The following is a 15632-nucleotide window of genomic DNA, read 5'->3' as shown; positions in this document are numbered from 1 at the left end:
GTGGCGGGAAGGTGAACGACATTTCCATGCGCCGTGGTTTCCGTCACAGTGTCCCGTTGTGCCAGAAGTGGTTTAGTCCCGCTGGCCACATGACCCGGAAAGCTGTCTGTGGACAAACGCCGGCTCCCCTGGCCTGAAGCGAGATGAGCGCCACAACCCCATAGTCGCCTTTGACTGGACCTAACCATCCAGGGGTCCTTTACCTTTTTTACCATATACATTTGCAACAAGGATGGCAGGAGCTGGGACAGGGGAACGGGAGCTCACTCCGTCACCGGGATTCAAACTGCTGACCTTCTGATTGGCAAGCCCAAGAGGCTCAGTGGTTTAGACGACAGCGCCATCCGCATCAGCATCACACTGGCACAAAGCCCATTTTGACTGGATTACTGTTCCTCTGTGAGAGCTCTCTCCTCTTTCTCTTATGGTTGGCCTTTCTCCCTCCAACAGGGCATGCCGCCAGGATTTTCCCGCTGCGACTCGAAGGACAACCTCATTAAAAATGGCTGCATGAAAAACTCGATCGAGTATCCAGTCAGCAGCACTGAAATCCTGGAGGATAGGCAGCTCAGTGACAAAGGATCAGGAAGCGACATCACTCAGATGACTCCACAGAAGATCAGGCTCCATCTGCGGCCAGGTAAGCTGAGATACATTATTCGCTTATTGCAGTTTTAGCACATCTATGAACTTTTCCCCTAGGACTTCAGGGTGCTGTAAGTGGTTATCTATTAAAACTTCATCTCATACATAGATGACAGAGATCAGCCACAGCACAATGGATGCTCAAGACGTATCCAGAGTTTCAAGCCATGGGGAAGAAGAGAGTTTGGGTCAGCTTATGTCTTTCTTTCTTTCTTTCTTTCTTTCTTTCTTTCTTTCTTTCTTTCTTTCTTTTGTATATATTTTTTATTGAATTTTTTGTTTTCCAATTTAAAGTCCTCATTTTTACATCCTTAGGATATCAGTGACTTCCCTTCTTCTCTTTCCGTGGTTCATTTTACATATAATAAATCCCTGCATATTTTACAAAAGCTATATCATCCAGTATTCCAATCATTACACCCATCAAAACTTGTTCACACTGCTGAATTTATCTTAACGCTGCCAGCCTTTTCAGCTGTGCACAGTTATTTCCCATATATTCAACAGACGTTTTCCAGTCTTCTTTAAATGTATGTTCTTCTTTTTCTCTTATTCTATACGTTAAGTCTGCAAGCTGCACGTATTCTGTCAACTTAAGTCGCCATTCTTCTTTAGTTGGGACCTCGCTCATTTTCCGTTTTTGGGCTAACAAAACACGGGCTGCAGTAGTGGCATACATAAATAACCTTTTTTGAAACCTGGGGATTTCAGTCTGAATTATACCCAACAGGATGGACTCTGGGTTGTTGTTTTTCTTGGGGGGGTGTGGAGGAGTACTTTTAAACATTTTTTTCACTTCATTATGGATCATTTCCCAATACCCTTTCACAAGTCCACCACATATGGGTCATCTTATGTCAATATGGGCCTATGTCAGCATAACAGGGTTAATTACTCAAGTATGTGGAAGGAAGGGACCTGGGTGATGCTGTGGGTTGCGTGGCGATTCCCGCCCCCTCCCACAGTTGGAATAAATAAAGACACTGGACACCAGAATTTAGGTTAATGGGTGAAAAATGGCAACAACTTTATTGATTACAGGTAAGAACGGTATTGGCTTTAGGCATTGGCCCTATCAGACTAACCGGCATAGAACTGGGAAGGGTTAAGCACCAACGGGGGAGCCCCCGATATGCACATCCCTAGGTGCTCCCCGAGGGGTTACCGCTCGGGAGCGCGCTTTAGGCCCTCGCCTCCATAGGTTTCGGACGAGGCGACGCCCCCCGGAGTCCTTTAATGAACTACCCTTCATCATTTGGGGGAGGTGATGGCGTTCCTCCCCCCCAACTCATTTGCATAATAACACCCCGCCATTGCCTAACCGCCCAAACCAAAGGTGTTGTGATGTTTTGCTACAAGGTAGGTGAAGAAACCAAGTGGCTTCCAAAATAATGCCAATTAGCCAAGTGGAAAAACTCCTACCAGGCCCCTTGCGGCGACCAGCCGAAGCCGATAGCAAAGTCCAAATGCGACCTAGAGGGCGGGTGGGTGGGAAACTGTAGCTGGCTGTAAGAAAAGAAAGGGGCGAGCACGGGCTGCCCCGACCTTAAATGAACCCAATTAATCCCGCCCCCGCCGCCAGCCGATTGGCTGGCGCGGTGAATGATGAATAATAATGAATCCCAGGATTCCCCAAGTCACGCGGGGCTGCAGCCAGCCCCGCGAGGATGTAGGTGGGGCGTGAGCCTGCAACCCCCTCTCCTTATGTCGGGAGTGGCTTTAAACCACAGAGCCTAGGGCTTGCCGATCAGAAGGTTGGTGGTTCGAATCCCCTCGACAGGGTGAGCTCCCGTTGCTCGGTCCCTGCTCCTGCCAACCTAGCAGTTCGAAAGCACATCAAAAATGCAAGTAGATAAACAGGTACCACTCCGGTGGGAAGGTAAACGGCGTTTCCGTGCGCTGCTCTGGTTCGCCAGAAGCGGCTTAGTCATGCCGGCCACATGACCCGGAAGCTGTATGCCGGCTCCCTCGGCCAATAAAGCGAGATAAGTGCCGCAACCCCAGAGTCGGTCACGACTGGACCTAATGGACCTTCACCTTTTTTTATGTGGAAGGAAGAATGGTGAGCTGGAGTCTTCCTGGGGAAATGTCCCCTCCTCACACTTTCTCCACATTTTGACATTTCAGATGACTCCCAAACATTCACGGTGCAAGTGCGACAGGTGGAGGACTACCCTGTGGACATCTACTACCTGATGGACTTGTCCAATTCCATGAAGGATGACCTCCGCAACATCCAGAACCTGGGTACCAGGCTAGCCATAGAAATGCGCAAAGTGACCAGCAACCTGAGGATTGGCTTTGGAGCCTTTGTAGACAAACCCATGCCTCCTTACATGTACATTTCCCCTCCGGAAGCCATCAAAAACCCATGCTATGAGTAAGTTCTCTGAGCGACCCTCTGATAAATGTTCATAATCTAGAGTTTGGAAAGGTTGCCAGTTTTTTGAAGTTATTCCCATTCCACCTTCGCTTTGAGGCATGGTCGACCTAATGAAGGTCCTCTCTTAACCTCATTTTGAAAATCAGGTGAGCTGTGGGAATGTGTGCTCCCATCCGTAGCTGAGTCAGTAGAGCCATGAGACTCTTAATCTCAGGGTTGTGGTTTCGAGCACCGGCCTTGGTCAAAAGATTCCCGCATTGCAGGAATGGGCTAGATGACCCTTCCAGCTCTACAATTCTATGATTTCTATGATCCCACATCAAATCAGTCCCTCCCTTGCCTTCACTGCAGTTAAGAGATACACCAGCCCCAACGTTAACTGTTGTTAAGGCTAAATACCTGAAGGAGTGTCTCCACCGTTCAGCTCCAAGGGCCTTCTGGCAGTTCCCTCACTGCGAGAAGTGAGGTTACAGGGAACCAGGCAGAGGGCCTTCTTGGTAGTGGCGCCCATCCTGTGGAACCCCCTCCCATCAGATGTCAAGGAAATAAACAACTATCTGACTTTTAGAAGACGCCTGAAGGCAGCCCTGCTTAGGGAAGTTTTTAATGTGTGGTGTTTTATCGTGTTTTTAATATTCTGTTAGAAGCCACCCAGAGTGGCTGGGGAGGCCCAGCCAAATGGGCGGGGTATAAGTATTTATTATTACTATTATTACTATTACTATTAATATTACTTTATTACATGCACACTGTTGGGAGCTGGGTTAGGAAGCCTTTTGTATGTGTCTCAGTTCAAGAAAAAGTGACTGAAATGCATAATAAGAGAGCCCCCCCCCCCCGCCTTGGGATCAATGGCTATGCTAGTTTTAATCAGGCCTCCAGGGCCCTGGTTGCCTGCCCAAAGTGACTTCCTTTTTTGCTGCCTTCCTCCAGCTTGAAGCCCCCAGATAACCGCTGCCTGCCAATGTTTGGATACAAGCATGTCCTGGCGCTCACAGATGAGGTAAAGCGTTTCAACGAGGAGGTGAAGAAGCAGAGCGTGTCGAGGAACCGGGATGCGCCGGAAGGCGGGTTCGATGCCATCATCCAAGCGGTCGTCTGTGATGTAAGAGCCCCCCCTTGCCGTGGGTCAAAAGGATTACTCCTCCTCCTCCTCCTCCTCCTCCTCCTCCTTCTTCTCCTCCTCCTTCTTCTTCTTCTTCTTCTTCTTCAGTTTATATACAGTGGTACCTCGGGTTACATATGCTTCAGGTTACAGACTCCGCTAACCCAGAAATATTACCTCGGGTTAAGAACTTTGCTTCAGGATGAGAACAGAAATCGTGCTCCGGCGGTGTGGCGGCAGCGGGAGGCCCCATTAGCTAAAGTGGTACCTCAGGTTAAGAACAGTTTCAGGTTAAGAACGGACCTCTGGAACGAATTAAGTACTTAACCCGAGGTACCACTGTACTGCCCTATACCCGGAGGTGTCAGGGCAGTTCAGAGAAAAGATAACGACATATATAATCAGAATAAAAACAACAACCCAGTAACAGCCCCTCCCCCCCCCCAAGGAAAGAGCCACATTTTAAAAGGGTATAGGAAGTAAAACAGATTAACCAAAGGCCTGGCTAAAAAGGAACTTTTTTGCCTGGCGCCTAAAGGTGTATAATGAAAGCACCAGGCGAGCCTCTCTGGGGAGAGTGTTCCACAGACGGGGAGCCACTGCAGAGAAGGCCCCGTTCTCATGTTCCCACCCTCCGGACCTATCAAGGAGGAGGATAGAGAACAGCTTCTTAGTGGATTGCATATGCCTGATGTTTCTTAGAGTGTGGAGGGGGAGCTAGCTGGATCTCCCAGCTCAGACAGGAACCCAATATGTATTGAGCTTGCCCTGTATTTACCCCCCCTCTCCCACAATTATTTGGCACCCTGCCTGTGAAGTTAAAGCCCTAAAGCAGGGGTCGGAGCCCTTGCCACATTCCTTCAGTGGTAATCTGCCAGTGCTAGGCAGGGCCAGGATGAAAGGACGACCGCCTTCTCTTTCTTCTCTGACCCCTTTCCTTCCTCTTCCTGCTTTTGAAATTAGGATGTGAGTTGGATGGCAGTTGGGCCAAGGGCTGCAGGTTCTCGATCTGGGCTTTAAAGCGATAGCCTAGGCCAGGCAAGTCCAACTCCCCAAAGTCTGCGATCTACTCAAAGTATAAAAAGACTGGCTGTGATCTATCCCTTTTTTTTAATCGCCAAGGAACGCAATGCCAATTGCTATGCAGTGGTACCTTGGGTTACAGACGCTTCAGGTTACATATGCTTCAAGTTACAGACTCCGCGAACCCAGAAATATTTCCTCGGGTTAAGAACTTTGCTTCAGGATGAGAACAGAAATCGTGGAGCGGCGGCGCAGCAGCAGCAGCAGGAGGAGGCCCCATTAGCTGAAGTGGTGCTTCAGGTTAAGAACAGTTTCAGGTTAAGAACAGACCTCCAGAACAAATTAAGTTCTTAACCCGAGGTACCACTGTACTGCCTTCCACAATCAACCTGGGCACCCCCGAGATCAACCTGTTGGACATCCCTGGCTTAGGCTTGATGTAGAGCTGTGGTTCCCAGTTGGTGGTCTGTGGACCCTAGGAGGTCCATGTAACCCACCTGGGGGGAGGTCTGGGTCACCATTCCCATAACAAAAACTACCATGTTGTTGTTGAGTCGTTTAGTCGTGTCCGACTCTTCGTGACCCCCTGGACCAGAGCACGCCAGGCACTCCTGTCTTCCACTGCCTCCCGCAGTTTCGTCAAACTCATGTCGGTAGCTTCAAGAACACTATCCAACCATCTTGTCCTCTGTCCTCCCCTTCTCCTTGTGCCCTTCATCTTTCCCAACATCAGGGTCTTTTCCAGGGAGTCTTCTCTTCTTATGAGGTGGCAAAAGTACTGGAGCCTCGGTTTCAGGATCTGTCCTTCCCATGAGCACTCAGGGCTGATTTCCTTAAGAATGGATAGGTTTGATCTTCTTGCAGTCCATGGGACTCTCAAGAGTCTCCTCCGGCACCATAATTCAAAAGCATCAATTCTTCAGAGATCAGCCTTCTTTATGGTCCAGCTCTCACTTCCATACATCACTAAATTTTCAAAAGCAGGGGATCTGTGGCTTGACTTTTGAAATACACGGGAACCACAGTTCTTAACTAATTAGGGAACTACTGATGTAGAAGAGTATATTCCTTTGTAGGGCTTTTTTGTGTTTGTGTCTGTCACGATGGAGACTGCAGCGCCATTTTTATTTTGCTGCAGGACAAGATTGGCTGGAGACCGGATGCCTCCCATTTGCTGGTCTTTACTACAGACGCCAAGACGCACATTGCTTTAGATGGGAGACTGGCAGGGATCGTGACGCCCAACGACGGACAGTGCCACATGGGAAGCAACAATTTATATGACGCTTCCACCACATTGGTAAGGCTGGGTGGCTGCAGCCACAAGGCCAGGATTGCAACCACTACAGGTCATTCTGTTGTGTGATAGATGGTTTCAACAGGGGATAGTAGGCAAATCCTAGGATATTAGAGTATATATTACCCCCCGAGGACCAGAGACAATGTGCCTTGGAATTCCAATTGCCAGAGAAGTACATCTGGTTGGTCACCATAGGAAATAGGATGTTAGACTAGTTAGGCCTTTGGTCTGATCCAGGAGGGCTGCTCTTAAGGTTCAGAACATACCGTATTTTTTGCCCTATAGGACACACTTTTTCCCCTCCAAAAATGAAGGGGAAATCTGTGTGCGTCCTATGGGGTGAATGCAGGCTTTCGCTGAAGCTTGGAGAGTGAGAGGGGTCGGTGCGCACCGACCCCTCTCGCTCTCCAGGCTTCAGGAAGCTATCCGCAAGCCTGGGGAGCCCGCAGGAGTTCCCGCAGTGCTCCCTAGGCTGCGGATAGCAGCCTGCTGCACGCCCCACGCTTCAGGCAGACATCGGGCAGCCCCACAAGCTTGGGGGACAGCAGGGAGGCGCAGCGCCGCCATCCCGCTGTTCCCCGACCTGGTTTGGATTCCCCGACCTGGTTTGGGGGGGGAATAAAGGGGGGGGAATTCCTTTATTCCCCCCCCCAAAAAAACTAGGTGCATCCTATGGGCCGGTGCGTCCTATGGGACGAAAAATGTGGTATTTTGCATTCCATATTTATATTTTCAGGTTTTGGGTGAAGTTAAACCCCAGAGGCCAAAAGACCACCTGTATAAGAGCTTTGATATCTGTGTGGGTTCAAGCCATCATCTGGCAGGTTTTTTAAAAGAAATTTTTATACATATAAAACATAGCCTTTTCAAATATTAAAATACAGAGTTCTTTCCAATCCTTATACTTCCTTTCCTCCCTTCTTGGGTTCCCTCTTTAAGATTAAATTTACTGCAACTTTTACCTTTATCTAACTATTATCTAACCATATTTATCATTAAAGCAATTCCACATTACAAGTGTGCTATTTCTTGGTTACACTACATGTAACAGCGTTTGAGAAAGAGAGGGAGAGGTGCTGAGATCTGGCAATAGATAGGTAGGCAGGAAATAAATAAGATTTGCGATGGCACTAACTTTGTTATGATGGTCACATCTTCTATTTTAACTGGCCATTGTTAGACACCTTCTCGTCCAGAGTTGTCCAAAATGCCTTTTCTGATGACCCTCAGAAACATTCAAGAAAAAAAAGTCGTAAAGCCTTAAAATTTTATTTTTTGTGTCATGTGTTGTGAACAAAAGCACATGCATCTGTTTGTGTATAAAATTGTTTAATCATTAAATCTATTAATTGTGTATTGATTTACATATAATTATAAATAATTCTGTATCTTAAATAACTTTAAATATTTTGAAAACACTTTAATTTACGATATGGAAATTTAGTTCAGCGTGTGGTCCGTCACTTCTGTGCTGTCCTTCCTATCCCAGTCCTTTGAGGGGTGAAATAGGGTGAAAATGTGTTTATCCTGTTCCCCTCACATCAGACACAAGTGGATTTTCTGTTCTCTAACTTTCTCTCCCCTCCCCCACCAAGGATTATCCCTCCCTCGGCTTGATGACAGACAAACTCTCCCAGAAAAACATCAACTTGATTTTTGCCGTGACCCAGGCCATTGTGGACCTCTACCGAGTAAGTAGACCCTTTGAAGCTACAGTTTCCTCAAGAACATTGGAGTGGCGGGTGAGGCTTGAACGAGGCTGTCCAAATGCTAAAATATCAGCTTGGGTGTTAACCTTTTAGATTGTCAAAGGTGGAGCAAACAAAAGCTCTTATCGGCCTAAATATTAGCGGAATTTACTGGAAACCCTCCACTTCTGTTATGTACTGAGTTGAATAGGATCCACAATGCAGCAGTCTGATTGGTCCTAGAACAATAGGATTCAGAATGCAGCAGTTTGATTGGTCCTAGAACAATGCAGCAGTATGACTGGTCCGCAGGAGCCACCCAATCCAGCTGCAGGTGGAAGTGAATCCGCATCCTGATTGGCCTACAGGAGAATCCCGGAATTAGCCAATCAGTTGCTGCCCATTTTGTAAATAATGTATCTAAAGCAGATATTTTGGGGGAACTTTTATTCCTCGCTACTTTGAGCTGAATAAAGAGCATGAAATCCACACTCGACTCCGCATATATTTCAACTTTTTTATTTTCAGAACTACAGTGAGCTGATCCCTGGCACTACTGTAGGGACCCTGTCAGCCGACTCCAGCAATGTTTTGCAGCTCATTGTGGATTCCTACGAGGTGAGTCCCTAGACCTGTGATATGCAGAAGCAAGGCTGATCCAGGCAAAATGGGCAACAGCCAGAGGTGCCAGTTTTCAAGGGGCACAGCTAAGCCAACTGTGTTGTGTGATACAGGCAACACCTGTGTGTTTGGATGAAGGTGCACAGGGTTCGCTTAGCAACTCTTTGACTGAGTGAGGCTCCCTAAATTCCCCGAGACATGATCCAGAGGCCTCTGATCTTCATTGCCTGCTGCGCATAGTTGTAAAGTTGTAAACACGGAGGAAACGCAGGCGTTAAAATTGAAATAGCAACCCAGCTGTGACTCTATTGTTACTCTGTTCAGGAGGGCAGGGTTTAATTCACTTCCCAGTTGCAAATTGCACAAAGGGTTTTCTGTCTAGTTTGGGCTTTTTGAGCTTTTCTCTATGGCATCTTAGCTTTCCACACTCAGAGAGATATTATCATGGGGTTGAGGAAGAGGGATGTGGACGTTCAAGCACGCCCCACCCCCAGGTGTTTTTTTTTTTTAATTATTTATTATATTTCGTATACCACCCTTCAGCCGTAGATACCTGGGCAATCCGAACTGCTGCAAACAGGTGTCTCCTAGTGTAAGTGATGTTGCATTAATATTGCTTCCACTCCAGCAGTTTGGTCTGGAAATGCTGTCCTTGGTTTACTCTGTTTTTATGGAGCCATCCGGATAACCTCCTTAAAATATAGTTGCATTCTAGCATTGACTGTGTTCCCTCCCATGTTTTCTTTTCTCATAACTTATCCAAAGCAATATTTAATTAGAAGCTTCCTGCCTGACAGTTCTGCCCCACTTTTGCTACTTCCTGCTAAACACAGCGACAGGATCACTATTGAATAACATGTATGCATGTGTGTGTGTGTGTGTGTGTGTGTTTATATCCACATATAAAAAACAGCTCACATTCCAGGCTGAAAGCCCCTCTAGCATAGCAGGGGGTGGTCAGTGCCCTTTGCTGTTTTTCTGCAACAAAATGTTGCAGTGCGTTCCCTTTGTATGCCCAACCTTTCAAGGTATAGTGTGACTTTTTCAGGGTGACATTGCTGCATGGCTAAGCCGTTTGAACCCTAGCCTTTCTGACCCAAGCCATTACACTTTACTTAATCCACTGCACGACTCTGGATTGACTTGAGAGGAGTGAATTAATTAACAAAACTGCCATCAGCAATGGAGCCAAAGCTTTCAGCAGGCTGTATCCATTACTAGCCGTGCTCAGGGCAGAGCCACTCAATTTAATGGACAGGACTAACAGGTTCATTAAATTTCAGTGGCTTTATTCTGAATAAAACTAGCACTGCATACAACCCAGAATACTGTTTTCCAGGCCTGCTCAGTTTTTATGGCTTATTATTGAGTTTTAGCATCGTTGTAAGCCACTCAGAGACCTTTGTTTTTGGATGTAAACAAGAATAAATCTGAATGAATGGGGAAATGTGCTTGCTTTTTTTGTTGAGGGTCCATCTTGAGCTTAAGACTGTGGCTGCATCTACACAGCTATAGAAAGCACTCTGAAAATGCTCTGGGTGGGGAGAAACCTTTTAAACCTCACAATGGAAAAATTCATAGTTCTGATTCAACTCTACGGCGCCCTCTGGAGTTAGTGTTATAATGCATTTATAACGGTTTGTTTTTACTAATGTAGCTGAGTCCTCAGACATTCCCCCTGTTCCTCTTTCAGAAAATTCGTTCCAAGATTGAACTAGAAGTTCGCAATCTGCCGGATGAATTGTCCCTCTCATTCAATGCCACCTGCCTGAACAACGAAGTCATTCCTGGAGTTAAGTCCTGCGTTGGCCTTAAGATTGGAGACACGGTGAGTAAGAACTGCAAGGGGCTGGGGTAGGAGGACCACTTCTCCATGTCCCTCGTTCAAAGGGAATCCAAGCCTCCACCAGCAGTCTTAAGAAGGTTCACAGCAAAGAAGCAGAGGCACGAGGAAAGTGTCAGCAGAATGTGCTAGTAATATTTCTGCCTTCATCATAAACCTTTTGTGTAGAGGGTGGTTTTGTTTATGGGTTAAAATTTGGGAGGCAGAGGGCCTCAAAAGTTAAAAAGTAAGGGACCATGTGTCTGCAGATTTGTATTCAGTATCATCGAGCACCCCTTTCCCTTGGGACGTGGGTGGCCCTGTGGTCTAAACCACTGAACCTCTTGGGCTTGCCGATCAGAAGGTCGGTGGTTTGAATCCCCGCAATGGGAGTGAGTTCCCGTCGCTCTGTCCCAGCTCCTGCCAACCTAGGAGTTTGAAAGCACACCAGTGCAAGTAGAGAAATAGGTACCACTGCGGCGAGAAGGTAAATGGTGTTTCCATGCACTCTGGTTTCCATCCCGGTGTCCCGTTGTGCCAGAAGCGGTTTAGTCATGCTGGCTACAAGACCCAGAAAGCTGTCTGTGGACAAATGCTCCCTTGGCCTGAAAGCGAGATGAGCGCCGCAACCCCCAGAGTCGCCTTTGACTGGACTTAACCGTCCAGGGGCCCTTTACCATTTTTTTACCCCTTTCCCCTGCTAAAATGATCTGATTTAGTACACTCCCTTTCCTAAGAACAAAAGCAGACCTGTTCTCAGCCACTCTCCATCCACTACGGTGAATCACCATGTTTGCCACTGCCGCAAAAAGAACAAGAGGCTATATATGGAATTGCCTATTTGATGCAAAAACAAAAAACAAAAAAACAAAACAGCCCCCTGTATAATGACACTCTTTGTTTAGTAAGCGGAGAGAATTTAAATCAGTTTATGAAACGGCACTTAACGGAACTCTTAGAAACAGAAGAACTTGAACAGAAATTCCTGTGAATTTCCTGCCAAGGTGACTGCGTCTCCCCATATCACGCAGTCCTTGGAAACTTCTCCAAGCACAAGGGGGTTTGCCCTATACTGCAATTTCTAAGAGCTGCGTTAAGTGGAGAGACATGGTCTCCCTCCCCCCCCCCAAATAAATGGACTGAGATTCTGCCCAGTTACTGAGCAAGAGAATGTCGTCGCAACTCATTGCAACATTGTGAATGGGCAGCTTTGGTACGAATTGGGCAATTCCACTTCCAGGCTGTGAGAGATGGGTTATTAAAAGCACAGAATCCGAACGGTTGGGGTTTTTTTTAAGGTGTTTCCTTGAGGAAGGATGTGAGGGCAGTTCCGGATGTCTTGCTCTTCCCAGGTGAGCTTCAGCATTGAAGCAAAGGTGCGTGGCTGCCCCGCGGAACCGCAGAAGACTTTCACCATCAAGCCGGTGGGCTTTGAGGACAGCCTGACAGTGCAGGTGAACTTCGACTGCAACTGCAGTTGCCAAAGGTTTGCCAAGCCGGACAGCGACATCTGCAGCAACGGCAACGGCACCTTTGAGTGCGGCATGTGCCGCTGCCACCCGGGCCGCCTGGGCACCCAGTGCGAGTGCTCCGAGGAGGAATACAGCCCCTCGCAGCAGGATAACTGCAGCCCTCGCCAGGGGCAGCCTGCTTGCAACCAGCGGGGAGAATGTATCTGTGGCCAGTGCGTCTGCTACAGCAGTGACTTCGGCAAGATCTCCGGCAAGTACTGTGAATGCGATGACTTCTCCTGCGTCCGGTTCAAGGGCGAGCTGTGCTCTGGTAAGTGGGGAAATGTCGTGGGGTTGGGGGCCTTGGAACTGGGCTTTTGAGAACTTGGTGCAATTTGAAACGAAAGGGCTCACGCTGCGTTCCGTTTGTCCCCTTCTCTGATCAAGCAGACTCACGGAAGTTGTAGCCCCAAACATCTGGCTGCTTGGGTGGGGGGCTGTTAGGAATGGATGGCGCTCTCAAAACGCTGCCGGCTTGCTCTCAAACTTCTTGTGTCTCGCCGGAGAGGTTTGGTTTCCTACTCTGATTTCGCAGGGGAAGCTCTGTGCCCAATTGCAATGTCCCACCTTTGAATCAATCCGAGATTATGTTGCAGAAAGGGCAGTACCTTTTTAAACACATGTGCAGAGGTGTAGCATTGGGGGGGGGGCAGGGGGCGGGGCAGGGAGGCCATGGCCCCAGGCACACATTTTTGAGGGAGTGGTACCTACTCACAAGTCAATAGTCAATACAGTGGTACCTTGGGTTACATATGCTTCAGGTTACAGGCTCCGCTAACCCAGAAATATTACCTCAGGTTAAGAACTTTGCTTCAGGATGAGAACAGAAATCATGCTCCGGCGGCACAGCAGTAGTGAGAGGCCCCGTTACCTAAAGTGGTACCTCAGGTTAAGAACAGTTTCAGGTTAAGAATAGTTTCAGGTTAAGAACGGACCTCCAGAACGAATTAAGGACTTAACCTGAGGTACCACTGTAGTAACAAAAACTAATCCATTCAAAAGTATGTATTCTGACAAGAATTACAAACTCAAGTATAGATTACAAACTCAAACTCATAAATATATGTATAACGCAATAATTTGTTACAAAGATTTTCTCTTTTTCACTCGACAATAATGTTGATCAAAGCTCAAGATACAGATAGGTAGCCGTGTTGGTCTGCCATAGTCAAAATAAAAAAATTCCTTCCAGTAGCACCTTAAAGACCAACTAAGTTAGTTCTTGGTATGAGCTTTCGTGTGCATGCACACTTCTTCAGATACACGGTATCTGAAGAAGTGTATCTGAAGAAGTGTGCATGCACACGAAAGCTCATACCAAGAACTAACTTAGCTGGTCTTTAAGGTGCTACTGGAAGGAATTTTTTTATTTAAAGCTCAAGATACACATTCATCTACCCACACGCAGTTGTTATCCCTGAGAAACGTAGAAAATAACAGGACATATTTATCCAAAAGTCTTCAAACCTACACAACCTTTTAAAAATTAGCTGATGAAGGTGAATACATCGAAACAGGGCCCTGTCCTGGCTTCTAATCCATAACTGACTTCTGCTCTATGGTTGAAACTGAGTCTCCATCTGCAAGCTGATAAATTATAAGGATCAACATTATTGTCGAGTGAAAAATAGAAAATCTTTATAATGAATTATTGTGTTATATGTATATGAGTTTGAGTTTGTAATCTCTACTTGAGTTTGCAATTCTTGTCAGAATACATACTTTTGAATGGATTAGTTTTTGTTACTATTGACTATTGACTTGTGAGTAGGGACCGCTCCCAGTATTGAAACTCACATTGGTCTGAGTTCTTGGTGTGCTTTTTTCTTGGTATATTTAATAACAAGAACTCCAACTTATTTAACACATTTTTGAGGGGGCACAATCAGACGCCCCCCACAACAGGCCAGAGGCAGGTTGGTCTAGTGGTCAGGTGGATGGAGGCAGCAGGTGAGGGGCCTGTTGGAGGTGGGCTCCGTTCACCCTCCATGTGGGCTCCACACAGCCGCCCCCCGGCGTGTGCCCCCCCCCAGCTCCCCAGTCCATTGGGTGTGGGGGGGAACCACACTTGCTCCACCTCGGGTACTGGCAACCCATGCTATGTCACTGGGCATGTGCCCTGGTTCCTTTTCCTTCAGAGAATAATTATCAATTTTTATCAACATGCATCCAACAGTCAATGTTTTTTTTAAAGCAAAGAGGTTTGTAGCTTTGGGCACACATCACAAGCACAGTGCCAACTGAAGTCTTTCTAACAATAATCAATGCATAGAACCAGCCAGCTCTGGACAGAAATAAAGGTGTTCCTGAGGAACACCACACCCTCCTTCCCTTCCTAAGTGGTGTATCTGCTAGTCCTTGGCTCCTTTCCTTTAGGACGAGGCCCCAAATGGCAAAGATTTAATTGTAGCTGAGCTTTGATGTGGGAAAAGTACTCACATACTTACTCTGCGAGGTCTGCCAGAAATCAGTTTCTTGCTGATCTATGTTAAGCAGATTACCCTGTCCAAGAGAGTTATTTGGGATGCGGGAGGGGGAAAAAGGGGGAAACATGGAGTTTGGATCTTGGAAGGGATTAAGAAATAAGTGCACTTTTGGCCTCACTTCTGAAAGGGGACCTGGAAGCTCCTGGCTGAAAGATGCATCATATTGATTGATTGATTGATTGATTGATACTGAAAGATAAACCTTTGAGGACTTTGTTTTAGCTATACATAGTAGTTTTAATTCTGTTAACATTTCATAGAATCATAGAATCATAGAATCATAGAGTTGGAAGAGACCACAAGGGCCATCAAGTCCAACCCCCTGCCAAGCAGGAAACACCATCAGAGCACTCCTGACATATGGTTGTCAAGCCTCTGCTTAAAGACCTCCAAAGTAGGAGACTCCACCACACTCCTTGGCAGCAAATTCCACTGTCGAACAGCTCTTACTGTCAGGAAGTTCTTCCTAATGTTTAGGTGGAATCTTCTTTCTTGTAGTTTGGATCCATTGCTCCGTGTCCGCTTCTCTGGAGCAGCAGAAAACAACCTTTCTCCCTCCTCTATGTGACATCCTTTTATATATTTGAACATGGCTATCATATCACCCCTTAACCTCCTCTTCTCCAGGCTAAACATGCCCAGCTCCCTTAGCCGTTCCTCATAAGGCATCGTTTCCAGGCCTTTGACCATTTTGGTTGCCCTCCTCTGGACACATTCCAGTTTGTCAGTGTCCTTCTTGAATTGTGGTGCCCAGAACTGGACACAGTACTCCAGGTGTGGTCTGACCAGAGCAGAATACAGTGGCACTATTACTTCCCTTGATCTAGATGCTATACTCCTATTGATGCAGCCCAGAATTGCATTGGCTTTTTTAGCTGCCGCGTCACACTGTTGGCTCATGTCAAGTTTTTGGTCAACCAAGACTCCTAGATCCTTTTCACATGTACTGCTCTCAAGCCAGGTGTCACCCATCTTGTATTTGTGCCTCTCATTTTTTTTGCCCAAGTGCAATACTTTACATTTCTCCCTGTTAAAATTCATCTTGTTT

At 46.9% G+C, this 15632-nt stretch overlaps 1 protein-coding gene across 1 annotated transcript in view; it reads left to right on the top strand.

Annotated features, from left to right (window-relative positions):
* The window catches only part of ITGB3 (integrin subunit beta 3), a 59360-nt gene that overhangs the window by 29837 nt on the left and 13891 nt on the right, over positions 1-15632 (top strand). The window contains exons 3-10 of the mRNA XM_083469652.1: positions 451-640; positions 2773-3025; positions 3962-4133; positions 6295-6456; positions 8052-8147; positions 8673-8762; positions 10459-10593; positions 11940-12369. Coding sequence (XP_083325778.1) covers positions 451-640; positions 2773-3025; positions 3962-4133; positions 6295-6456; positions 8052-8147; positions 8673-8762; positions 10459-10593; positions 11940-12369 — 1528 coding nt within the window. The remainder of the gene's footprint in view (positions 1-450; positions 641-2772; positions 3026-3961; positions 4134-6294; positions 6457-8051; positions 8148-8672; positions 8763-10458; positions 10594-11939; positions 12370-15632) is intronic.

Source organism: Podarcis liolepis (genome assembly GCF_965112155.1).
Source record: "Podarcis liolepis genome assembly, chromosome: 13".
Lineage (NCBI taxonomy): Eukaryota > Metazoa > Chordata > Lepidosauria > Squamata > Lacertidae > Podarcis > Podarcis liolepis.
The sequence above is the reverse complement of the archived record's forward strand: the minus strand, read 5'-3'. Positions and strand labels throughout refer to the sequence as shown.